This window comes from Mchenga conophoros, linkage group LG16 (genome assembly GCF_057382185.1).
Source record: "Mchenga conophoros isolate Kocher_MC1m ecotype Shallow Benthic linkage group LG16, M_conophoros_male_GT1.1, whole genome shotgun sequence".
NCBI lineage: Eukaryota > Metazoa > Chordata > Actinopteri > Cichliformes > Cichlidae > Mchenga > Mchenga conophoros.
The window spans coordinates 20,715,474-20,741,381 of record NC_140541.1 but is presented as its reverse complement, the minus strand read 5'-3'; the positions used below and the strand labels follow the sequence as shown (position 1 = coordinate 20,741,381).

Sequence of the window (25,908 nt, the reverse complement as noted above, 5' to 3'; positions counted from 1 at the left end):
TTCCCTGCTGACTCATGGTTCTGGAGCCTCTGGAAATGACTGCACGGACTGCCAAACTTATGGCTTTGCCTTCTTGTTCTGCTGGCTGTGTGTCTCTCTACATACGTACAGTGTGCAGAGCTGTGGCTGAACCTTTTGGACATGTTGGCATATGTTATGCTACTTGTACGTGTGTGTGTGTGTGTGTGTGTGTGTGTGTGTGTGTGTGTGTGTGTGTGTGTGTGTATATGAGGAAGAAAGAAAGATATTAGGGTGTGGTATGGAAGTTCTCTGCCAGTTGGATGTTTCCTGCTTGCCTGAACTGAACTGCTCTCAGAGCCGGTTAGCAGCAGTCATTTGTAGGTGCCCTGTCTCTTTGCAGATGAGATCTGTGTGCACTGAATTCCCCATACCGGTAACTTAATCTTGCGTTCACAGACATCTATGCCAACTGTTGGTTGTCAAACTGATGCTGTGTTTAGCAGTTGCAAGTTGGTTTTTTTTGGGGGGGGGGGAGGACTAAAAGAACACAAAGTTCACATTTTCCTTTGGTTTTCTCTCTGCCACCCCTCTTGGGTACCATATCGGAGGGGAAAAAGGCACATGTTATGACTAGGTGTCGTGGGATTAAAGACCCTATGGATGGCAAGGTGCCTCCGCATTTATCTGTGATTTACCTGGTTCATTCTTGATTCCAGAAAATGATTATTAGATAAGCCTGCTAAAATGCCCCTGGCCTTTTGTTGTATCCAAAATATCTGATGTTTTTCACAGATTTCAAGGCAAAGTAGCTGTTTTAGTTCATGGCGTAAATGTATCCTTATCTATTCATTGTTTTTCAGCCCTAAACCTAAGACGGAGGCCATGGTACGATCACCTCCTGTCGTGTCTCCCTCCACTGCCGCCCAGAGTGACTCTAAAATGCCCAATCAGGGCAAACCAGGGAGTACGGGCAGCCAATCACAGCCCTCACCCTGTGACCCCAAGACCAAAGGGGCTCAAAATGTTGCAGGTGGAGTGGGGCTTAAAAACGGCCAGAGCCTAAGCTCCGGCCCAAGCTCCAAGGTGAAATCCAAAAGGAGCATGAACAACTCTGCAGAGTCATCCGAACAACCAGAGAGTGGTACGCCTACCAGTGAGGAAACAGGTAAGAATCACCATAGCCAGTACAGTATTATCAAATCATCTGCTGTGTTGTTTGCTAATACTACACACTCTGCCAAGAGAATACAAATTGGACATCTTGAAAGATGTACTTTGCAGTCCCTCATTGCCAGTCACACTGATAAACCTAAGGCCACTGATGGCTTTGTGTGTGCGTGTGTGTGTACAGATAGTAGCAGGGCGAAGAGGATATGTGTTACGGAGAGGAGGGCGCCGTACAGTGGAGCTGACTGGTACTCTGGGGGAGAAAGTGACGAAGATAACAGAGGATTCTTCAGTAAGTGTGTTAACATGTGCATTCAAGCATATATAATATTCCCTCCATTAATCAACTTGACTTGACAGCGGTTTTCAGTAGAACTACATTTCCCATAAATCTGTGCTTAAAGTCGTGGGTGATACCCTGTTCTCTCCCTGCAGACTCAAACTCCAGCGATGTGAATCCCCAGGACACTGTCACACATTCTACCTCCAATGCCGGACTCAGTCGCTCCTCAACGCCCTCCCACAATACACTGGGAGGCCAAGTCTCCACAACAGAGCCTGCTAGTGGCCAGAAACAAGGCTCAAAATTTGTTTATGTCTTCAGCACAGGGATAGCTAACAAGTAAGGAAGCCAGAAGTTACCTTTTCTATTACTTCGTATTTGTCATATATTTTTTGGCTTAGAAATAGAATATTCCTGTTTAATTGTTGGTGTTCACAGTTGGTTTATCTAGCCAAGTTTTAAATATTAATGAGTTTATAGAAAGTAAAACATTTTTTCTTTTACATAATAAAAACCTACATCTGCAGCAACACGATTAAAATAGAATTGCTAACAGGGATATTTTCATTGAGTGTATCTTTGTGCTTCTGTCATCAGTGACTGTTAAAGCTGTTTGTATATGTGGGACTAAGGTACTTGGCTTCCTCGCCTGTCCTTCACCCAGCTTTTTCAATTATAGCCTAAATATTTTGTGTGTATCTGCACAAGCACGTGTGTTTTTCAGTGGGAGTACATGCTTTGCTTAGATTACCACTCTCTTTTGGGAGTTGGAGATCAAATATGTGGATGCCCAATAGAAGGTGTGCACGTGTAATACTTTTCTTAGTCTGCTGACCTTGGCATTACCTTCATGGTCGCATCTAAGACTCATTCATGTGGCTCACTGTCTCACACACTCACACTCACTATTGTGTCTGATGACTGATATCTAACCGTCTGCCTCCTTGTCCTCAGGGCAGCTGAAGAGGTTATTAGTGGCCGTATAGAAAACATCATTGTCTTCCACATTACAAACATCTCCAACAACAGGGACATAGCTCACCTCCTCTTGGTAAATACTCATTTCATAGTAAATAAATACTAACATATATACATGGCATATGAAATTTTATATATATATGAACATGATTATGTTGACACTGCTACATCTCAATCCCGTTTCTCTTTCTCTGTGTTAAAGAACAATGCAGCAAACGACTCCAATCCTCCCCAGCAGCCTCCGTCCCACACCCAAGATCAGAGCCACCAGCCTGGATCCAACCCGTCCTTACCTGGCACGTCAGAGCCAGCCCCACCACAGCCTTCAAATCAAGGGAGCCAATCTGGTGTTCTTCCGCAGGAAGGCTCATCCTCTACAGGCATGGAATCCAAAAATATTCCCAGCAGCAGCCCCAGTAACACTACAGCCCCAGTTGACCAGGTCCCTGCATCCCAACCAGAGGCTGGCCTCAATCCCCCAACATCAGGTGAAAGTGGACAGGGTGGAGGAACTGGTGGAACAGGTCTGACACCCCAACAGCAGCAGCAACACCAGCAGCTAACCCAGGAGCTGTTGAACATGGAGGTGAACACAGAGGGTCTGTCACAAGAACAGATAGAACATCGGCAGCGCTCTCTGCAGACCTTGCGAGATATTCAGCGCATGCTTTTCCCTGATGACCGTGATGCCCCGCCAGCTGGAGCTCAACAATCTCATGGTGGACCCCATGATGGGGGTCCTGATGCGCCACCCCGGAGGTCTGAGCAGGGCCCCTTACAGGCTATGATAGCGCAGTCTCAGAGTTTAGGCCCACCAGGTGGACCAGTAGGACCTCGTCCACAAGGTCCACCTTTTGGCCCACCCCATGGTCCCAGGGACATGCCCCCATTTCCACAGGATGAAATGGGTCCACACATGGGAGGCCCAGGTGGATGTGGAGATGGAGAGCAGATGACCCCAGAACAGGTGGCGTGGCTGAAGCTACAGCAGGAATTTTACGAAGAGAAGAGGAAGAAACAAGAAATGCAACACCGGCCAATTGGTCCTGATATGATGATGCACCCCCATGGTCCACGTGGCATGATGCGAGGGCCCCCCCCTCCTTATCAGATGGGCCCAGGAGAAATGTGGGGAGGACCCGGTGGGCCACCGGATCACTATCCAGAGCGCATGAGCATGGGTCCTGGCCCCAGGGGTATGCCCCCACATATGCAGAGGATGCCTGGCTTCTCTGGTATGATGAATCCCGAGATGGAGGGCCCCCCGAGGCCTGGAATGGGATGGCCTGATGAGTTGCCTCCCCGTATAGGAGAAGCGCGTTTCCCTGGAGGACCTGGGCCAATGTTTGCTGGTCCAGGAGCTCGTGGTGAGCGTTTCCCAAACCCTCAGTCAGTCCAAGAGGCAATGTTTCACCAAGGAATGGGTGGAGAGAAGGGTCTTCCTCCTGGGATGATGATGGACATGCAGAGGATGATGGGACACCAAAGAAGTGGAATGGAACCAGGTAATGGCATGGGTATGTTTCCCAGAATGCCCAGTGATGGTCCCATGAGTCCTTCCTCTAGACTGCCAGGAATAGGGGGCCGAGAAATGGGACCTGAGTTCGGCATGGGGCCTGGCCCGGGGCCAGGACCTCATATGCATCCTTCAAAACTACGAGATCCCCCCATGAATATGAGCCCTGATGAGATGATGAGAATGAGAGGGGGTGGAGGGCCAATGGAAAATATGGGTCCACAAGGCAGGCCCATGCAGGGTCGGTCATTCCCTGAGCAGACGCAGCCAGGAGACTTTCCTATGGGGCCTGGGAGATCCTTCCCTGGGGGTGCTGGAGGAATGAGGGGTCCACATGCAGACCAAGCATTTGGTCCAGAGCACAGATCTACACCAACTGGAGGCAATGGCCGTATTAATCATATTCCCTCTGCTGGGGGTCCTGCACAAGGCCAGAGGGGCCGCAAGCCAGCAGATCTGAATGTCCAAGCAGGAGGTGGGAACTCTCCCAGTGTTAATCCACTTAAGTCTCCTCCTCTGAGGCAAGTGCAGTCCCCCATGATGGGCTCTCCCTCGGCTAATCTTAAGTCCCCTCAAACACCGTCCCAACTGGCTGGCATGCTCACCGGTTCCACAGGCCCTGCTGCCCCCCCAGCACCTCCAACTTCAGCACCAATGAAGTCTCCTCACTCCATGATGGGATCAGCAGGTGCTTCTCCTGTTCATATGAGATCTCCTTCTCTCCCTAACCCATCTCCAGGATGGGCTTCCTCACCAAAACCACCCATGCAGAGTCCTGGAGTGCCCCCTCAGGGTGGCAAGCCTCCGCTCAGTATCACCTCACCAAATATGATGCCAAGTATGGAGCAAGGTATGCATTGTTTTTCCTTTTCTGTTGTTATCTGTACCCTTTTCTTGTAAAAAGAAAATTCCTAAATAAAAACAATGAAAAAAGAGAAGTTGTATTCAGTTAATATTGGGATTTTATTTTTTAAATGATTATTGGGTTGAATTTTAGTTACAGTTATTGTCTCAGTGATCACATTTCAGATATTTGACTCAACTTGTTGAAACAGAATCAACCTAAAAACTGAAAATGATATGGATCTGATGTGTCTATCTTCCATGTTCATCAGATCTTGCAGATTAACACATCTGTGGGGTGGGGTTGGGTGGGTTATGGTCCAGTGGCTCCCTCTTCTGGCCACATAATATAGTAGCCACATTATCTTACTAAGTCTTAATTTGCACACAAATTGCAAGGAATGTCACTTGTGGTAGTTTAATGTGAAACAATCCACAAGAAGCAAAAAAAATCGACTGTTGTATTTTATTATTTCTTTGTCATGTCCTCTGTTTCTTCATATGTTGTCGTCTAGGTGGTAACGGCCCTCCCTCAGCCCCTCCTTCATCAGGGGCTCCATCTGGCTCCATGTCTCTCCCAGGCAATGTCCCGTCTGGTAGCCCTTACACCATACCTCCTGAACCAACACTATCCCAGAACCCGCTCTCCATCATGATGTCACGCATGTCCAAGTTTGCAATGCCCAGCTCCACCCCACTTTACCACGATGCCATAAAGACTGTTGCCAGCTCTGATGATGACTCACCGCCAGCTCGCTCCCCTAACCTGCCGTCAGGGAACAATAATGGTAAGACGTGAAATATCTTCTGTATAATATTTAATTTCAGTTCTCTGAACTTGAGCTACTTTACCAGTCGCTATACTCTGTATATAATAATTTCTTTTTGACTTATAGGTATGGCAATGAATCACCAAGGCAATCCACGTATGATGGGACCTGGAAATGCTGGACCTATGCCTGCCCTCAGCCCTCTAGGTATGAATCCAATGGGATCCCAGCCTCTCTCACATGGCATGCCCCCACAGATGCCCTCTCCCAATGCCCCAAATATGGGCCCAGGCATGATGCCTCATGGTATGATGATACCACCAAATCCTCAAGACCCTGGAATGGCCAACCCTCAAATGATGCCACAGGGACGCATGGGTTACCCTCACCGGGGCCAGGGATACCCCCTAACCCAGTCACCTTCCCAGCAAGGCCCTTTCTCTCCGCACAATGGTCCCGGTCCCCAAGGCTTCCCTGGCCATCCTATGGGTTTCCAGGGAGAGGGAGGACCTATGGGAGGACGGATGGGGAATATGTCTCATGGGGGAGGGGCTGATGGGGTTATGTGCAAACCCAATACCCCTGGTGGGCCAGAGTTCAATAACATGCAAGGTGGATTCAGTGACGCAGACCTTCATGAGGTAATGCGGCCGGGAGCTTCTGGTATTCCCGAGTTTGACCTGTCCAGGATAATCCCTTCAGAGAAGCCCAGTCAGACTCTGTCTTACTACCCTCGAGGTGGAGGAGACAACCCCGGGGGGAAACCGCCACACCCTTCTGGCTTTCCCATGCAGAGCATGATGGGCGACGGCCCACCAAGGATGGGGATGCCAATGCAGGGGATGGGGGGAATGTCAGGGGGACCTGGTCCTGGGGGAATGGGCCCTCAAGACATGCCAATGGGCAACCCTGGCCACAATTCAATGCGGCCACCGGGATTCATGAGCCAAGGCATGATGGGCCCTCAGCACCGGATGATGTCCCCTGGGGGCCCAGGAGGGATGATCCAGGGGAGACAAATGGCCCACCCAGGTCCTGGAGGCTCACCTAACATGATGATGTCACTGCAGGGCATGGGCGGCCCCCCGCAGCAGACAATGATGATGGGGGCTCAGATGAGGCCTCGTGACATGGACATGGGCTTCAGTCCGGGCCCTGGAATGTTCTAATCCAACAGAAACATTGTATCTAGAATGTTCTTGGACAATACACAAGGAAGGAGTAATGATATCGGACTCTGGAGAGTATTCATTAAACTGATGGACTCGAGTAAAGGAGGTAAAATATGAACGAGATGGCGTACCCAGAAAATGAGCAGAGTGGAGATAACCAGTCACCTGGTAATGTCCTGTGTGAACTATTCCGGCGGAGACTGTGATAGGGCCGCATTGGAGTACTTTTTGCCACAAGAACATTTAATTTTGACTCATGAACTTCAGAATGTATGGGATTGTTGTGGTCACACAGTTTTGCAAAACTGTTCATGTGGGGGGGTTTTTGGGTTGTTTTTTTTTTGTTTGTTTGTTTTTGGGTTTTTTTGATTATCTGACTGTAAAGATGACTTCGACATCAAAGAGGAATCAAACCTAACTAAAAGTCAGCGTGGAGATGCTACAGTATATGTCTACTTTTTTGAAATTAAAAAAACAAAACAAAAAAACAAATTTGTCGCGAAAGTGGTATGGAACAAGAGAAAGGAAAGAAGAATTTGTGCTTTGTGAAGACTTTAGTGGAAATCCATCTTGTCTCTCGCTCCATTGTTTTGACTGTATCTGTACAGTATATACGTGAGAGTGCGTTGGCGTGCTTGACCGAATGTGCGTTTGTGTGGTATGTATGTATGTGTCTGTATGTATAGGCATTCTATCAGTGACCTCTCAACTCCTCTTACCAAGCTTTCATTGGGGGAGGAACGTCCCCCTAAAAATACTGTACTGTTTACCATTGGTGGGCTATTCAAATTTTAGTCTATTTTAATTTTCTTTGTAACTCCAGTGTATAACAAACCAAACTATGACCTCATTAAGATAATAGTATTATTAAAAAAGCACAAACATGGACCATCTGCAGAAAGCGTCTTCTTTCTCTATTTTTACCATTGAGAGCAAACACATTTTAAGTGTGATGATCCTGGCAGCTTTGCAGCACCATGATAATCTCCAGTCCATTTCAAGTTGTAGATGACATTTGACTCTGTGCTCCAAAACTTTCAGGACTTCCTACGCTCGCCAGCGTGAATACTATTGCTAATACCCAGATGTGCTGTGTTCTTCTTGTTCCTGTTGTGTTCCTGTTTTGTTTTGACTCTCTTGTTGACTCTGGGTAATGATCATTCCCACAGCAATAATCTCCCGATGGTCAGCAGAATAGGACAGGAGTGGCTGTACGCCGCAGCAGGTATGCCAGGTATTATAGAACTAGAGCTAGGTAGATCTGGTATAAAAAATTTAAACAGATAAAATAAATTTTTTTTTTTTTTTTTAGTAAGGCAGGTGTGGTGTCCGGAGTGAGACACAGAAATGTAAACACGTACTGCTTACCATCCAGTTGACTTCTTCTCTTTTCTCTATTGTATAAGCTTGTCATGTGTTTCTCCATTGGCTTTGGTGCAGAATAGCCTACCAGGGCTGTGGTGATGGACTACAAATAAAAGATATTCTTTTGTTATATACATGTCTATGGAGTGTGTGTGTGTGCACACGTGTGTATGTTTCCACAGAGGAGTCTTTACTATTTCACTTACAAGGACTAGTTACGCGTCTTTGTCTTGTACATACTCATACCAGCTTACCAACATTCTGCTACAAGAAGTGCAAGTCATATTAAGGAGCAGCGTTGATATGCTGACATTTTATCAGGAGGTACTAAGTGAGACTATTTTCAGAGGACACCACACTTCTAAAATAGATTCAAGCTTGTTGATGCGTTCAAATGCTTCTCCATTAGCTTCAGAAGAGGCCTTGAGGTTTTTCTAACCTGTATTTTAAAAGTTTCATTTGGCCTGTGGGAATAGTTCAGAGCCTCTCGCAAGATGTGAGCTTACAGGGGGGAGAAGAAAAAAAAAAAGACTCCATATTGATTAAAATCTGTATTCATGTCACACCAAACCAAAATAAATCTTTACATTTTGAGTGGCAGGTCATGGGAACCTCCCACAGATGAGGTACAACGTGTGTTTCTGGAACAGCGCAACGCTTGGGTCCGTGTGATTCAAGCATGCATTGCACTGTGGTCTCACAAGGAGGCAAAATGTTGCATTCAAAACATGTAGCAGAATAAGTGTTCTAACACAGTCTCTACTCCACACCTTTCTAAACACTTGATCCAGTACATTAAACTATACTTCCCTGAAGAATGATCGAACCGTATATGATGAATACAGTTGGGAGCGCAACTGATTTGATGGAATAATTTAATCAGCAATCAGACACAGGCCACATAATACAAACCTGTCCATATATCAGTGTGATGCATAACTGCAGTAGTTGTTTAAAAGTGTAAAGGAAAGGTTGAGAATGCTGTTGGAGATGTTAACAAACACCACCCCAAAAAGAGGAAAAACAACAAATTTATCCTATGAATAAATATCAATGCTAGACTAAAGCCTGATGTAATACATTCCAATGTGCCATAAAGGCCTCATTTCTAAGTTAATTAAAAACACAAACCACATCATTTTACTGACTGAGATGTCCCCTAGTTGCAAAAAACATGATTTTCTTTGCAGCATTCACATATGCTTTATATTTTCCCAGTGCAGCAAATGCTTGCAACCATAAAGAATCCCAAACAAATGTAAACCTTACTCCTGTTCAGGTGAGTTACCAGTTTATTCTTAAAAACGAAGCTAATTGTGGGGTTAACAATTAGAAAGTATAAAATAACTTCAGCCTTAATCAGTAAGCTTAACTTGCATTCAAATATAAAGCATCTATCACACTCTTCCACTTTGCACTCAGCTGTTATTGAACTAATCGTTTAACTTAATTTTAAAGGTTCTATATATCGGGTTTTTCATATAACAGCAAAAAGCTATTCATACAGATGTAGTGGAGTGATGATGATCTTAGCAGAGGACGAAGCTGCAAGCCTCCTGCGTGTTGTAAAATGAGTGTCTTTGTTCTTTGTTTTTGTAGCCACTGTGCGTTAGTGTATGAGTCCCTCCCTTTGAAAATGTTTGTCCTCCCTGCATTTATAAAGAGACAGAATACAGTTCAGAGTATTCACATGGTGCCCCACCCCCACAAAGAGCACAAACAGAAGAGGCAGGGGAAGTCAAGGTAATGTTACTACAGTTTATGACATTACCAAGCGCAATAAAAGCACCCCATCAATTGTTAGTCCATCTAAGATGTCAAACAAAATCTGTGTTTTTTATTTTATTTTTAAAAACACACATCCAATCTGAATGCAGGACAAAAAATATGGGAAAAGTGCCGCTGATGGTGGGTGGGCATGCAGCATATCACAGCCATTTAATGGCTTTTACTGTGTTTGCATAGAGTGATGGTCGGGGCTGGATGCTTTTTGTTGGCTCACGTGTGCACAACCTTTCTGTTTGTAAATGAATTGCAGAGAGAAAGGGGGTGGGGGGGTGATTGCTTTGGTCTTAAGATGCCAGTGCTCTAGTGCACCATTCAGTGCTTCAAAATGTCATTTATAGCACCTTTAATGCGATTGCCATGGTAACAAGATGATGTTGACTCCTGAAAGCAAGCGGTGTAACCCGAAAGCTCTACAAAAGTGGCTGTACTCCAGCGTGCTCTGACAGTGAGATGATAATGACTGATGCCGGCTGGATGGAGAGAGGACTGAGGATGTTAAAAAGGCATGATGCGTGCTGGCTGTCAGCGGTGTGCCGATGCGAAGGCTTGCTCAAGGTTCAGGGTTCGGTCGGGCCTACGGTTCTGTTGCAGTGCGAGTGGTAGTCTTCAGGGCTCAGCGAGTACGTGGAGAGGACCCGTTTGAACTCCTCCAAGGGGCAGTAGACTGCACTACAACCCCCAATGAGTTGATCCTGCAGAAAGAAAAAGTAACTTGAGGTTATAGAAAGAAAAAAAAAAAGCAATTTTTTTTTTGTTTTTGCTCATCCTGCGACACATTCTCAGCTCCTACCTCGCCTACATATGACACTTTAACAAAGGCCTCATTAGTTTTCCGGTTCTGGTGCAGCTCCACAGTGAGATCAGCGGCATACGGTGGCCATCTCATGTCAAAAATCCCCAAAGCCAAGAGACAAGGAATCAGAGTGGTGTCATGTGCGGAGTACAAAAACACCTTCCTGTTCGAGAGAGCATTTCAAGAGTGAAGCATTTGAAGACCAACCACAGTTATGTGTGAAATAATGCGCGTCCAACCTGCTTGGCTCTGATGAGGTGCCCTGTAGTTTCTCCTCGATGTTGTCCACCAACATGTGCAAGAGAGGTCCCACAGACAGCTGCAAGCTCTCTCTGCCACAGACAGCAAGAGAAAGGCAGCCTGTGAAGCTGAATGCACAAGTGGTAAATCTCAATCTGGCCTTTTAGATAAGCCCCTGGGACTGGTGACTTTGGTTAATCTGACCTCTTGCTGGGCTCGAAGATATGGCACATCATATCCACGGCTCTTTGCTCCACTTTATCCCTCCAGGTGTCGAGCACTTGAGGGCAGGGCAGGCCGTGTGTCTGTTAATGCAAAGGAACAAGTCGCAAGTCTTCAAATAACTCCGTATAATTTCTGTTTAAATAGCATGAAGCTAAATGCATTGATTTCATTTGTCTGTGAGAATTAAATGACAACAGATAGACATCGACACCACCGCTGACTTTGACTAGTGAGAACCCTCCAGAAAAACTGCGGCTTCCTACTCATTAAATGTGATTTCACCCTCTATTGTGACACATGGACACATGCTGTCAATCTTAATATCTGGGTTAATATCAGGCTGGATCTCAAGAAGATTAATGAACTCTGATGCTGAGTTTCATCTTACATAAGGAGCAGCTTGCGAGGTTGCGGCTTCCTGGCCACGTCTTTACAGTAAATCCTATGTAATTCTGATAGCTTGTGGCAAGAGCTGGCAAAAAGTCACATAAATCACAATGTGGCAGTGTCACCTCTCTGGCAACCATGTCATCCCTAATGAGGATGAAGTCAACTTTCTGGTGAGCAGCAATCCCCAGCTCGCTCTGGATGCTCTGCAGGTCTGCCGCGATGTCTGGCAGAGTGGTCGACTCTGCCCAGCGGTGGCTGCAAAGAACACACGCGGTGTCAGCCACAAAACACAGATACACCGTGACAACCTGTCACAGGCGCCTCAACTCTGCTCATAATGTTTCCACAGCACATTATTTCAAGGCTCCAGTAGGATGGTTTAGGCTTGATGGGACTCTATTGCTAGGAAAACACACTCTCTTCATACCCGCAAAGGATTTTAAGCATCTTGCATCCGTGATAGTTAGGATACAGGATTTCAGATTCGGCCTCCGATGTTAAAATAGGCACAATTGCTGCAAGTAGAACAGGAAATTGCAAAATAAATGAAAAATTAAATAAACAGATGAGATGAGACAGAAAAATGGGATAAGTAACATACTGCACATCTCCGCTCTACCTTTTTGTTTTTGCTGGAAGAGCCCTGCAACCAGGCACTTGGCAGACTCAATGGTCCTCACAATATTAGTGGAGCGCACGCTAGAAATAAGGAGGAAAAAAATAGGTCATGGAAGGCACCCAGTTCTAAAATAGTAAAAGCATTTAAACTCATATCCTTTGTACTTGCACTCATAAACCCAATCTATCAAAATGTCAGAGCACAGATATGAGGGTTTTTTTTCTCCTTGCTCCTCATTATGATTTGGACCACTTACTAGACCTCAGCTGGGTTAAATGTGGAGGTAAGGAAATCGCTTTCTTCAATGTATCTCCCCCTTAGTCTTTTGCCCAACTCATACAGCTGCTGCATGCCCAGTGTGGTCAGCTGACCAGGGAATGTGCCACCCTGCCAAACACAACAAACAGGATCAGGTTATATACCCACAGATGTGGCCGGGCAGACACACACCTGTGATCACATGCAGGAATCCGGGCTGGATGTGGTACAAGAATGGCCGGAGTCCATATTGGGGGATTTAGTTTTCTAAGCTAAATCCAGTGAAGTTAAACCTCTTTAGCAAAGCAGCTCTCAGCACAGGAAAGTAACAGCTCCACGGACACTGTGACCGGACACGATATGTCAATAGGAAGCTCTACGTACAGTTCAGCGGCGAGTGAGTGAGCTCAGGCCAGTGATGTCTGTAGTGGCACCTTTAAGCCACTAGATGGAGAAAAACTACATGAATTGAGGAGAGTAACAAGTGTGCTACACACATAAGGTCTATGGAAAGCCCAGAAGAAATGTGTTCAGACATTAACTTTGTCATACCACTAAAAGCAAAGCAGCATTATTAGGTTTATTCCATCATTTTCATAGTGAGAGTCAAAGTCAACTAAGCCAGATGACAGCCAGCAGCCACATCACACCTATTTAAAAAAACAAAAAAGACAATGACTCACACTAAGTATGTTTTTCCGATAGCTGTCTTCTATAGGAGCCGGGGGCCTGGGGCCACCCTGAAGATCTGTCACTACATAGTCGATGCTGGTGTGCGGCGGTGGCTCCAAAAGCGTTGGCACCCACTGGGCCTTTGTTGAAAAAAAGAATTTGCAGTTTTTTTTCATGTGTGAAACATCATTTTCTACAAAACATGCTCTTAACGGAAGACAGTTTTACCTCCATAATATCAGGTATTGACTTTAGGGGCGTTCGGGCGCCGTGCCGGAACAAGATCTGGACCAGCTTTAGCTCGTAAGGGGAATCAGCGTTCGTGTCAGCAAGGTTGGAACCCGTAGCAGCCTTTTCCGGTTTAGTCTTCTGCTGTGACCACAGCATCGAGCCAAACGCCACGGACACCGACCCTAACGCAGCCGCTCCGCCCCAAAGTCCCTTCATGGCTGTGCTGTGAACAAAAGACACCAGCTGTCACCACAGAGCCACTGAGAGTGAGATAAAGCATATGCACAGGATCGAAACAGTCTGTGTCCCTTACATAAGAGATCGATTAGAAAGTTGGAATTTGATCTAAAAACTATTAAAGCTTCCAAGTGCATGGTTTTAAGAGACTATGAAAACATACAAACATCCATTTAAAACTCTTTTAAACTAAATTATTTGGACATTCTGTTTGAACAACATCAGTTAATCAGCAGTCACAAATCCTCATCAGTCTTTCAATACAAAACTGTGAAAACTCAAAGGATTTCAAATAAACAAGACAAGAAAAGCAGCAAAAGCCTCGCATTTAAAAAGCCTTTGTTAGGCCATTAAAATCAGTCTAACAGCTGCTTCTGCTCTTTTCACTAACCTGTGTTACCTGGCACAGTTAGACCTCCTGTCACGGTCAGGGATGTCAGAGATGATGATGGTGTGGCCAACTGTAACACATTGAGTAAAGCGGAAGTTGTTACTACAGACAGAAGCGTGAGTGTAGAGAATCAACGTTAAAAAAAAAGATGACGGTTTCTGATGGTGCAACACTGGTGCAATGAGCTCCCCAGGATGTGACGTTTTCCTCATTAAATATTTATTTTTTTGTAACACTATCTACTTCTGCTATAAAACTCAGATTATTAGCATTTCAACAGCACAGGGCACAGGTTAGGCAACAGGAACTCAGTGAAACACGTTACGAAAACAGAGCTAACCGAGGTGAACTCTAAACTAGCGAGGTGCAGCAGAGGGTAAAGTCCCTGCTGTCAGCCTCGATGCCAGTATCACCAAGGAAGATCACTGCTACCACACAGCCACGGCATTACCTACAGATACAGAATAAAGTGTTACCCTCGATTAAAACATACACGGCGTCCGGGAGATGACAAAATTCACTTCAGTCATTCAGCAACTAAGTTTCCACCAGTACAGAGGCGCAAGTCATGTCGGTAACTGTAGGCCGGCAAATAATGCTTCAGAATAGAAGAAAATGAGAGAGAGGTGAAGATTAAACTACATTTCCCGACATCCCCTCGGAGTACTGCCGCTCTTCTGTTTTTGTTTGGAGACTTGAAGGGGAGAACACCACCAAAGTACGCTACTCCCCTCTACAGGAAGAAACTGTATCTGCATTTCGAACTAAGAGGATTTGTTACTTTAATCTATTTTATAAAGTTATAGATCAAATATATTCGAATTTGGACAATTTGTTTATCCAAAAGCGAGGATTTTCTGGGCTTTTGTTGTTGTTGTAATCTTTAATTGCAAATGTACACTACTGTGCAAAAGTCTTGAGCAACCCAAGACAATTCTTTTTAAAAATTATAACTTGAGATAAAAATGGATATGCAGTACATTACGGTAAAACAGAGTTTGTGGAGTTCAGACAAGCTTGAAAGTCAATATTTGCTATGACCACCTTTGTTCTAAAGCACAGCCTGAACTTCCCGAGACAAGGTTTTCAGTCTACTTCTTGCGTAATTTGGCGTACCTCAGCACCTTCTCTCTGTTTCCCTTCCTTAAAAGCAGCTTCTTGACAGTCACCCTTTCACTGAGAGCATTTTTGATGAAGCTACAGTGAACAGTAGATGAATAAAAAAGGGCCAGATGCATACTTCAGGTCCTGCGGCAGGGCTTTGCTGGAGTTTTTTCTTGGTCAGTTGCAGGAAAATTAATGAAAAAAGCCTGGAGTTTTGTTGCTTAAGACTATTTAGAAAAAATTATAAGAATGTTCAGGTCCTTAAGGAAAATGTAAAGAAAAGAGGGCTGACCCTGATCTGGATCTCAGCCGTCTTATGGCACAAACGTACTTATTCTATGTGTGTTATATCAACAAGTTTAGCTGTTTTTATTTTAGTAAAAGATATTAATACTTGTCTGAATTTCCCCCCAGTTTTTCCTTCTAACTACAGCATGTAAATCTATTAAATTAAATTTCCAAAAGTCTTAAGCAGAGCTGCAGAAAAAAAAACAAGAAACATGCCCCATTTATATTTATATAAGATCTTTAAAAAGAAGACTTTTTTTCAGGAATTAACTTTTTTAAAAAAAAGATGTGAGTCACGCATTCACGTAGAGATACCTAACGCATGACTTGCTCACGAATTCCAGTCACACTGAAGGGACCTTCATCTTCCATGTTGCCAGAGTCCTCTTAATCATTACTGAATCATAACTCAAGTAAAGCAAAATCTCCTTGAGCTTACTCTTGTTTGGAAAGAGGTCTTAAAAGGACACCAATTGGAAAAGATATATAACACTTAATAGTTTTCACTGTAGAGTAACTTATAAACTTCCTTGTAGGTTTTACATTTGTATTAATTTTAGTTTGATGCTTAGTCTCGTGTTTGTCTTTCTTTAATGTATGACCATTTATATCCTTTTAAGCTGATTCTGGTTCTTGCACAATTTTCAAACTATTTTTTAAAAATGAATCCTTTAGAAAAGAAGACAGGAAAACATTTTATTAAGCAGCAAATGTGCTATCACCATCCTGGTCTAACTCAGAATACACAAATATCTCTGTGAAGCTCAATCTCAGAAAGCTCTGAGGTTCCACAGAAATAAAAATAATACAAAAGCAACAAGGATTTTCCAATTCAGCTTCAGCATGTGGCAGATTAAGCTGGATACCAGACCTCAGCATCCTGGCAGAAATGGCGAGACAGTCTCTGTTTGTGTAAACATTGCTTATCTTCCACAATCTGTCTCCTGCAGGTCCTTTGTGAGGACGGCAAACAGAAAGTCGCTGCAGCAATGGTACAGTGATTCAGAAATGCTGGAGACTCTTCATCTTTGTTCGGATCTGGAAATTGCATCACTTTGTCTTGATTTCAGCATTTCTGCATTGAGCACGTTATTTAAATGTTAGTTGTTCTAAATGTTCATCTTGTGCAATTCTAACAGTTTAGTGTGTGCATATTTACGACAGACAAATCAAAGGCAAGTGTTGTACGGCACTGAATAAATCACACGCTGAGAACAACAGAGCAGATTGTACAGCTGATCATTTATTTATTTGTTGTGGGTTTGCGATGACAGTTATTGCATAAATGTGTGTGTGAAATAACCAAAGACTGCAGTGGATGTACAGCAGGATGGACAGTTCTTCAAATATTATGCTATGTTTATGTACATATACATGTATATATTTTTAAAAAATCATCTTCCACTTGTAAAGACAACATGGTTATGAACTACCCGCACAGTTACTGTGCTACAAGAACAATACATTCAAAGACACCAACCGACTCACACACTTCTTAGGAACACACTTTTAACACAATGGCTCCGGGAGAGAAAGGGGGAAACGCTAGTGCATTGTTGCCACCTAGTGGCTGAATCCATTCATAACAACATCCAAGCAGGACCGCTTGCTTTTTCTTTGAGGGACCTTCAAAAAGAAAATCCTGTAAAAGGCTACATTCTCTCATTTCTGTGCACAGAAGACTTCTGACTAGTATAGGACTGACTTCACTGACAGGCTTTGAGATTGCAGTGCTATTATTTCCGAGTTAGGTTTTTATGTTTGCCTGCAGGTATAGTGCAATCAGGTCAACAAGTGGTTCAAATGACAGTCTCTACCACGGCTTTTAAATAATTACAAAAACAATGTCATAAGGAAATAGATATTTCTGATGCTTGATAAGGCACTTTATCGAAGAGCTTCACAGTTTCTACCATACTGCGATCTTGTCTATTTATTGCAAATCTTTTTTTCTTTTTTTTTTGCATTTGTGTGTGACAAAAATCAGCTAATCTGTAGTTAACTGGTTTAAAATGAAAGGACTCTCTACTCCTAATGTGCAATAGTCAGGTGTCAAACCTGTTACTCTGTTCTCATTATTCTCCTTTACAGCTTGTTTTGCAGTTTTTCTTTAGAGCTCTAGGACACAAAGCTCACACAAGTCAAGTTCACATTATCCACTCATCACATGTGCTCAAGTGTCAGGCCTTGGTGCTACAGTTCATAGTTAGCCTCAGCTCATGCCTCCATCACAGAGATCTATCTCCCAGACACACATTTCTTCCGAAGGTCCAGCCCTTCTTCCTCTCTTCCTCATCCACCATACTTTGTGAATTTATACTGCCAGGTCATCTTGGCGAGCCCTGCTGCTGGTCCCACTGGTCTTGCTCAGGCGCCGTTTGTCCTTCAAGTACACTGAGTGTAGCAGAGGCAATGGCGAGCAGTTATTGGGCAGGCCTGTTGGTACCTGGTTGTATCTCATCCTGAGGAAGTCTTCATCATCCTCCAGGTTGTCGCAGCTACGATGTCGCTCAGTTGCCAGATTGGCTGAGTTCTGCTGCAGCGCCATTCTGGTGTTGAAGGGATGAGAGGCCATGGAGGTCATGCGGTTTATGGAGGCGGGGGCTGTCAGGCACTGGTTGAAGTCAGGAGGTGGGGTGCAGGAGACTGAGGGTTGTGGTGAGGTGTTGGACTCCAAGGCTGCAGACACCGCTACCGTCACAGCTCTCTGCTTGCTCTTTTGCATCATCTTTTTGTGTATGCACCTCTTGATGCTCTTCCAGCCGAGATGGTAGAGCTCCAACACAGAGAGCAGCAGAGAAACGCCGGCCACCACCAGCATGAAGACGATGAAGACATTCTTCTCCGTGGGCCGTGACATGTAGCAGTTAACCGGATTGGGACAGGGCAATTCCTTGCATAGGTACAACGCATCGAGGAACACCCCATAGATAAGATACTGCACCACAATGAAAGTCACCTCCATCATTGTACGGATTAAAATGCTCAGGACGTAGGTCCGCAGCAGCGCCCCTTTTAGGCGAACTCTGCCACTCCCGTCAGCAACCACCTCCTTTCCGCTCTCCTTCTGCTGGAGGTACTCCTTCTCCCCCTCCAGGTCTCCTCCCTCTTCACCTCTCGCCTCTCTCTCCTCCTGCTCCCTCTTTCGCCGCTTCTCCTCCCTGCGCACTGTGTGCATGGCGTGGCCCATATAGATGAGGGAGGGCGTAGAGACAAAGACAATCTGCAGCACCCAGTAGCGGATGTGTGCGATGGGAAAGGCCCTGTCGTAGCACACATTGGTGCAACCTGGTTGCTGGGTGTCACAGAGGAAATCGCTCTGCTCGTCCCCCCACGAGGACTCTGCCGCCGTGCCCAGCACCAGGATACGAAAGATGAAGAGGATGGTGAGCCAAATCTTTCCGACCGAAGTGGAGTGTTCCTGGACTTCCTCTAGGAAATTCCCCAGGAGGGTCCAGTCCCCCATCACTACTCACGGCCTGGGCGCACACCTGAAGCACAAAGAGCTGGTAGGAACAACGGGGAAGGTGAAAAGAGGGTGCACCGGAGGGGGAAAGGGGGAGTTTCTGAGGTGGAGGATGAATAGAGTGGAAGAGGAGGGGGAAAAGGGGAAAAGAGAAATACAAGCAGACAATCAGTGACAGCTGTAGGTCATCTGCATTCCCGCTGATGGGAATGACCTGGTGTATGAGTGGCATTGTGTGGCACAAAAATAGCCTCTCTGCCTGTGAATTGCTTTAGGGCTGGATACTGTCACATGAGAACAGCCATTTTTTCCCCTGAGAGACAGACGGAGGAGAAGAAATTTGGTAGCCATGTAAAAGAAAATAATAATATTATTATTAAACATTAGATTATGTGTGTTTACATTCCCTCTTGTCCTGTTCCAAATTATTAAAACAGATTAAATTACAGAAAGCGAAACACACCTCCATCAAAGGGGCGAGTCAGCACAGAAAGACTTTGCCCTTTTTCAGTGCTGTGACCTGGCCTGAACTGGACATTTCCCATTTCCCCCCGCGGCACACCACTCACAATTTCAGTGCAATGGCTTAGATGGCCACTGTTCTCCTTTGCTGTGATGAAACCCTCCTTCAGATTCCAGTCTCCATCTATCTGGAGGTGTCAGTCAGACTGCTTCTTCTCTCTCTTTTTTTTTTTTCAAACTAATCTCTTGACTTAAGCATTATTGAGAGTCTGGGTAAGATCCAAACATGGCAGTGACAGGCTGGGAAGTCTCAGCTGAGAATGACCCTATAAGGCGGTTTACTAGACAGCTTTATGGGTGACACAGATGACCGCCATCATGGAGGGGTTAAGAAAACCTGTCAAACTGGATCAAGTGGTGACTTCTAACATTTATGGGCTGAATATGCATGTAGCTACTTTTAGCTTTTACTACGCAATTAAGAAATAAAAGCCGGTTAAAACACCTCAGAAAGAAAAAAGGGTTGAAGGTCACAGGTCAACAGGTTTTTCCAACGCGTCACGCATTTGAAGTTAATGCTCTGTTTGGTGGTGTAGCATAACATGTAGACATTACTCTAAAGGAGCCAAAAGCCAAATATACTTTCATGGAAGGAAATTATATACAGTATAATCCCTACAAGCAAAGTAAGTAAGCAAGATTTTATTTATACAGCACCTTTCAAGATAAAGTGCTTCACAATAAAACGCCAGAACATAAAACTAAAAGTTAACCAAGCACAAGTCTAAAGAGAGAGAGAGAGAAAGAGAGCTACAAAAGCCACAGGGGATGTTAATATGATTTCTTACCACCTCTCATCTCTTCCTGAAGGAAATCCTCGAGCAGCTGTTTCCATAGCAAATAGCTGTTTGGTCCACAGTGCAAGGTTTTGAATCGACTGGCTAACACTGACTCTGGTTATGTGTGACAGCGAGATATGGTCTAAATGACCATGACCATCTGTCTCGCCCCCTCCCTCTGTGTCTCTATGAAGTATATATATGGCAATAAGATGGAAAATCAGGGCATTGTGCTCCGTATCTCTACAGCACAGAGTGGTAGAAAACAAAACACCAGTATGACAACATTTTGGAAAAGAAACGTTTAACCTCCATCCACAGCCCAAGGCTGACAAGCCAATGCGCAGCACAGGAAAACTGCGCTGTGCTATTTTTCCAGCATACATCTGACACCTTGGATAACTGGACAGCAGCTGGCCCAGAGCCTTAAACGGATAAAAAGCTCACGATCTTTACTGGAAGTAAATCGCAAACAGCCGCAGAGTTGAGGAAGTGACTGAGAATCCAGCCAGCACAATGCCAGGAGACCGCACATTAAAACAGCCACGCTCTTATCAGCTGATACTGACAACAAACCTGTGCAAACCTGGGTAACAATGCATTTCCCCCTGGGCTATGACAAACTATGTGACAATCTCTTGCTGGTTTGCATGTGTCATTTTCTAAATGAATCCCAGATTCGAGCCGTGAGCATAGAAGAGATCCAGAACAAGTCATTTTGTAAAATGATGTTCTTTAAGAGGATACACGTTTTTAATGAGTTTTGCTTTTTAAAGGGAGATTAGGTGAAGACTGATTGTTCCCTAATCTATTTGTACAATGGTACAGTGGTATTCAGACTCTCACACAGTTTCTTAATTTAATGCAATATTAGTTTCAAGGCTGCCAAAGTTCCCCCCGTGGTTCTAAAGCTGTGCACCATTTAGATGCTGATATCTTGTAAGCAGGATTTGATTGCGTAAACTGCCTCTTTTAGAAAGGACTTATAGTCCGTCAGTCTGGGCACATGGTGTACATACACAGCGATGAGAAAGGAAGGCAAAGCAGAATTCAGAACAAGTGGTGTGAGGCTGTTTTCTTGGCTACGGTCTCCTTCCCTCGAATACCTCTTCCTGCTCTCAGAGGAAGCAATCTCAAACAATATGATTTCCTGTGGACAGCAGGAGCAAGACATTGAAATGAGCAGAAGGTGAAAGGGGTGGAGGTCAGAGACGAGCTGCTCCTATGAACCGTTTCTGTCAAAGTGCCTTTTACTGCTACTGGTTGTCGATCACACCTGTGCTGCAGGGATTTACTGTGATCCACTGTGCCCTTTTCTGAACAGTGCGCTTTGCCTGTGCACCATCACAGCTGTCAGGTCTGTTTATAATCTCAGTGGTATTGTAATGGAGGAGTAATGGAGAATCTAGTTAGGTTGTATTCAAAATAGCAAAGTGCGTAAATGCAACATTACGTATCCCTGACTTATTTCCTTTGACGCTGATCGAAGTGCCTGTGTTTGCACTGAGAGAGCTTCACAGAAGGAATGTTTATGTGGTGGAGGGATCCTGTGATGAACCAAACAATAAGCTTAGCTTTCTACGAACTGAAGGAAAAACGATGATGTTTCAGCACTGCAAGGTCAACTCAAACCGGGCTCACAGTGTGCAGCCTTATTGTAATTTCCAGTCAGAACATCAGTCAGGCAGCTGAGACAAGTTAAGAGAAAAGCAGCAGCTACTTCACTGAGAGGTGATGGCTGCTGCTGTGACTCACTGTAGACCAACAGGAAAATTGTTGTGTGTTTTCTCTCCCTCTTGCGGTGCCAGAGGGCGGTGGAGCTTGTTTAAGAACCAGTGAGGCTGGTGGCAAGGCCCGAGGCTAGGGAAATCTTACAGGAACACGAAGCTATGTTTGTATTGCTATAAATTTATGCCCACCAGAGTCACCTTGTGTCATAACACAAAAGAGACATAGGCACATTCCCTCAGTTGTGGTTTCTAAATCTTAGACAATAAAATCCTTTTGATGATATTTTACTGATGAGCTTTATAAACTACACACTCTTTTTCCAACTCCCCCTCAGCCTGCAGTGTATCCACAGCCCGGTAACAACAGGGGGCAGGGTTGATTTAAACTTTCCTTCAGTGATGTGCACCTTTCAGCACTAAGCCGTGTTTGACAGACTCCGGATGCTCTCAGGGGATCAGGATACACTGGTTGATCTGCGCTGTCATCACAAGCACACAGACAGTAAGGTGGTGAGTTATACACTTTCCTGGCTCGCTTCCCTCTGATGGGGCATTGTTTAGACTACCATCAGTGGAGGAAAACGTATGTTGTGCATTAAGAACAATCGTGTTATTCGTGTCTGAAAGGATTTGCTGAAGAGATCAGGAAAAGTCATTTCTTTCCTACGGAAGGACAAATTTGGCCTAATTGTATTTTGGAGTTACCAGCATACAAAACCCTGTTAACTGAATAGCCAAACTAGGGAAGAAAATGGTCATGTGCGTTATTTGAAGATATTTAATCGGCAGCTATAAGGCCTGATGCATTTATAAAGCCTCTGTAATGAGCTGCATGCGCTAAGATGGTTTTTTAGTGTCAGAAATGTGATCAGTGCTGAGAAAAAACAAAACAATCCATAACGCTGCATAGATTTCTGCAGGAAAAAGTTAAATAAACAGCAAGACACTAATGGTGCACATTGTGTTTTAAGCACCTAATTGTTTTTACATGAACCAGAGTTGGGTTGTTATGCTTTTAATTCAATTTTAAATCTAAAAATTATGATATATTGTAGTGATATTCATCTCTATCACATCCTCTAACCAGGTATAGCATACAATAAAACTTTATTATCTGAAGTTTTTTTTTTACTCTTGTCACTATTTTACTCTATGACCTTGGTTGTGTTGTGTTGTGTTCCTCTCAATGAAACAGCCTCAGTATAGCTTTACTACAGAACCGCCATGTGTTAAAAACAGTACATACAAGTTTTCTGAGCTTATTTCAGTTAGATATCAATAGCATAGTGGATAAGGATATACAAGTTGAAGTCACTCACACTTGGTTATTTTTACTCTCTCGTACTATTTTTCCCAGTTACAATGCACACACGTATTTATTTTTCTAATGCTTGAACTTTAGCACGTCTCCAGAGTCAGTCCCAGTCCTGCAGCAGCTGTTTGGGTTAGGGACTTGTTCCTGAAATGCCAGGATTACAATCGAGGATGAGCGTGTTTAAGTTTAGCTATAGTGGCACGCTGGCTGGTGTTAGATTGGTGTAGGGTGACCTACAAAGTGGATCTGATTTGGCACGAGAGCGAGAATTCTTCGCTCTCATGTGAGTCACCTGTTGCCACTTCTTACAGACCCGCACGGGTCTGGGCTCCCATATATCAGTCACACCAGCAGAAGCCAGCAGGCCGATGTGCTGTCTGCTACCTTACATGGCTGTCTGGCTCTTCATCTACCCACTACTGTACACAGACCCACAGCCCTGTTATGATCTATTGTTGTGCTGCATATGGCATTACGCTGGAACCTTCAGGCCAGAAAGCTGCAAGGTGTTTCAGGGAGCAAAACAACCTCCTAACAACCTCCTGATCATGAAAAGCAGTTTTATATATTTTTATTTCGGTGTTTACTTATTTGAAGACAGTCTATATACTCAGTAATACACATACCATTCAGCCGTGGCATAGGGCACTGCTTTCAGATTAGCGAGCTGGTAATCTTTTATCTTTTACTGGCAGGTATTTAAACAAATCTCTTTTTTTATGATGGCAGAGGGAGTCTCGATTCACACTAAGACATGCTAATGGCTACTTTTAAGTGTGAATGTATCAGCTGTTGGTGCTTGAATGTCAAACAGAGGAACACTGATACAGATTTAGGTTGAATATCCTGCTGAAATCACAGAGTAAGATTTTTTTTTTTTTTTTACTGAGCATCACATGAAGTTATAAATCTGTTATTTTGAAATATGAAGTCCTAAAAGTTCTTATTTCCTACATAAAAACGGCACTTTTTGGGGAGTAAGTTAAAAAGAAATGTACAGTTCATCTTTGAAACAAATCCCTAAATAGTAAGTAAAGGAGAAAAAAACGCCCCAAACTGTATCATTACGACATTAAATACCGCCCGTGTATTTAAGAGGCCTCTTTGATTATGAAAGACTTGCTTATAATAGAGCAGTTGTGCTCCGTAGCACTGTTACTAAAGAATTTAAATGTCTTCCACCGTTGTTCAAGCCTGCTTGAACAAAAGAGTCCTTTAGTTTTTTGTTTTTTTTCGCCTGTATTTCTCTATGAACACTCAGAAGAGTAACTGGTATCTACAGGCAACTCATTAATTTGATTTTTATCACTTCTCTGTAGAAGAACAGAAACTGTAAGGGTAAATTGTGCTAGCATTAAAGTAGAATTATCACGGCACAGGGATGACGATTTCTTAAAGTCTTCATTGAGTAGGTATGCATTGCTGGTGGCTCTGTGCTTTAGGTTACCTCCAGTACTGTGCTTTGTTTGAGTATATTTGTCTTATATGAAAGCCACGAGGGAAGAAGAGCGAGACGAAAAGAGTTAACGTAAGTGGGTTGACAGCTGTACCTGCCGGGGAGGACAGGGGGTTTAACACAGACCAGGCCTCTCACTCCATCGTACCTCTCTTCAAGATATCATCACTCCCTTAAAGACTGCTTTAGTAAGATGCTCGCAGCTTTTTACCAGACGGTCTGCATCATTTCACTGAAATGTCATTGAGTATTATTAGAGGCTTCTATGCTTACCCACCGTTCTGCTTTAGTGCCGATATTCGAGAAGCTGCTTTCAATCAAGCAGAGATGGTCCCTCAGAGGAACTAAGTCTTCCTTAAGTTAGCGGACAGATGGCAGGTGTAGATGTAGATGACCACAGCACGATTGTAGGACCACCTTCTTGTGGACATCAGCAGAAGATGACTCTTGACGCCGGCATCTGAGCGTCGTGTCTTCCCACCACGAGCTGTTTGTCCACACAGGGGGCACGAGAAGAAAAAACAGGGCATCACGAGAGAGTGTTTCCCCCATGGACCTCCCTTCTCTTTCCCTCTCTCTCTCTCGCTTCCTCCTCCTCCATCTCCTCCTCTTCCTCTCCACACTCCCCCTTAATTCTTACATCCCTGGTGCTCTATTTTTTGCTGGGAAGCGTTCTCTGGAAGGGGAAGTTGAATTGTTTGTCTGGGATCAATGGCAATTCCTGTCAGAGTAAACTTCAAGACAGTTATTTACCATGCGACTCTTGGGTTTACTGCTGAGTTTTCTGTGTTCAGGGTGAAATTCCCACAGTGTGAGATGTAAACTGTAATGAGGTGAGGTAAATCCAAATTATCTAGTGAAAATGGGATTAGCTTTAATTCAACGACCAACAACTTTACTCTAAGTTGTGTTTTCAGGAAACCAGTAAACACAGGAGAATCAAGATTTTGGTCAAAACACCGTACCTGCTTTGTTCACTTGTTCGTCTCAAGGTTTCCCTTCATCCCTCCTCAAAAGTCACGCAGACCTGCAACCAGTTGGTGAAGTTTGGGATTGCAACAAAGAGTCACAAACAAAACCAAAATAGCTCATCCTCCTCTTCCCTTGTTTCCCTGTTTGCTGAATGTAATGTGAGTGTCAGCCGAGGACCCCCTGTACTATATAACAGGAATCTTTCAGGTTTAATTCCTCCTTGCTGGAGGCCATTCCAACGGTTATAATGAAGCATTGAGAGCAAAAACACACAGGCAGATAACTTCCCTTCTCGCATGTCCTTAACGTCTTTCAGAAACATTCAGGTTTCCCACCACTTCACATTTCATTTTAAAAATAATACTAGGTCATTTAGG

General features: G+C 44.3%; 3 protein-coding genes across 13 annotated transcripts in view; 1 reads left to right on the top strand and 2 right to left on the bottom strand.

The window, feature by feature from the left end:
* bcl9 (BCL9 transcription coactivator) overlaps positions 1-8,187 on the top strand; it is a 28,559-nt gene extending 20,372 nt beyond the window's left edge. For both annotated transcript variants that reach the window (XM_085250355.1, XM_085250356.1), the window contains exons 4-10: positions 822-1,126; positions 1,313-1,420; positions 1,564-1,750; positions 2,366-2,462; positions 2,592-4,755; positions 5,264-5,536; positions 5,645-8,187. In XM_085250355.1, coding sequence (XP_085106481.1) covers positions 822-1,126; positions 1,313-1,420; positions 1,564-1,750; positions 2,366-2,462; positions 2,592-4,755; positions 5,264-5,536; positions 5,645-6,687 — 4,177 coding nt within the window. In that variant the 3' untranslated portion in view covers positions 6,688-8,187. The remainder of the gene's footprint in view (positions 1-821; positions 1,127-1,312; positions 1,421-1,563; positions 1,751-2,365; positions 2,463-2,591; positions 4,756-5,263; positions 5,537-5,644) is intronic.
* A 726-nt stretch (positions 8,188-8,913) lies between these two features.
* acp6 (acid phosphatase 6, lysophosphatidic) lies at positions 8,914-14,480 on the bottom strand. Of its 6 annotated transcripts, none has more exons than XM_085250358.1 (12): positions 14,393-14,480; positions 13,900-13,969; positions 13,269-13,494; positions 13,052-13,180; positions 12,367-12,497; positions 12,111-12,190; positions 11,919-12,006; positions 11,614-11,746; positions 11,081-11,181; positions 10,876-10,968; positions 10,634-10,799; positions 8,914-10,535 (listed from the first exon to the last, which is right to left on the bottom strand). In XM_085250358.1, exons 3-12 carry the CDS (start codon positions 13,485-13,487, stop codon positions 10,401-10,403), a joined length of 1,275 nt encoding a protein of 424 aa, XP_085106484.1. In that variant the 5' UTR covers positions 13,488-13,494; positions 13,900-13,969; positions 14,393-14,480; the 3' UTR covers positions 8,914-10,400. The 6 variants fall into 6 exon arrangements, with proteins under 6 accessions (XP_085106484.1, XP_085106488.1, XP_085106483.1 ...); XM_085250362.1 differs by having other exon boundaries at positions 10,876-11,004; positions 13,909-13,969; positions 14,393-14,472; XM_085250357.1 differs by having other exon boundaries at positions 13,909-13,969; positions 14,393-14,471.
* A 2,034-nt stretch (positions 14,481-16,514) lies between these two features.
* LOC146556686 (gap junction alpha-5 protein-like) lies at positions 16,515-25,587 on the bottom strand. Of its 5 annotated transcripts, XM_085250364.1 has the most exons (3): positions 25,525-25,587; positions 24,837-25,046; positions 16,515-18,857 (listed from the first exon to the last, which is right to left on the bottom strand). In XM_085250364.1, the coding sequence occupies exon 3, from the start codon at positions 18,755-18,757 to the stop codon at positions 17,606-17,608; it is 1,152 nt and encodes a 383-aa protein (XP_085106490.1). In that variant the 5' UTR covers positions 18,758-18,857; positions 24,837-25,046; positions 25,525-25,587; the 3' UTR covers positions 16,515-17,605. The 5 variants fall into 5 exon arrangements, with proteins under 5 accessions (XP_085106490.1, XP_085106491.1, XP_085106489.1 ...); XM_085250365.1 differs by lacking the exon at positions 25,525-25,587 and having other exon boundaries at positions 24,833-25,082; XM_085250363.1 differs by lacking the exon at positions 25,525-25,587 and having other exon boundaries at positions 24,837-25,082.
* Between the last annotated feature and the right edge of the window lie 321 nt (positions 25,588-25,908).

What these genes read in the sequence shown, in the direction of transcription:
- acp6 (XM_085250362.1), bottom strand. Translation starts at nt 14,429, where the DNA reads ATGACTGAAGTGAATTTTGTCATCTCCCGGACGCCGT. An exon ending in TGTCATCTCCCGGACGCCGT is followed by an intron (nt 13,970 to 14,392) that starts GTATGTTTTAAT and finishes AATGTGTTACAG; the next exon opens with TTGGCCACACCATCATCATC. An exon ending in ATCTTCGAGCCCAGCAAGAG is followed by an intron (nt 11,005 to 11,080) that starts GTCAGATTAACC and finishes TTGTGCATTCAG; the next exon opens with CTTCACAGGCTGCCTTTCTC.
- LOC146556686 (XM_085250364.1), bottom strand. Translation starts at nt 18,757, where the DNA reads ATGGGGGACTGGACCCTCCTGGGGAATTTCCTAGAGGAAGTCCAGGAA.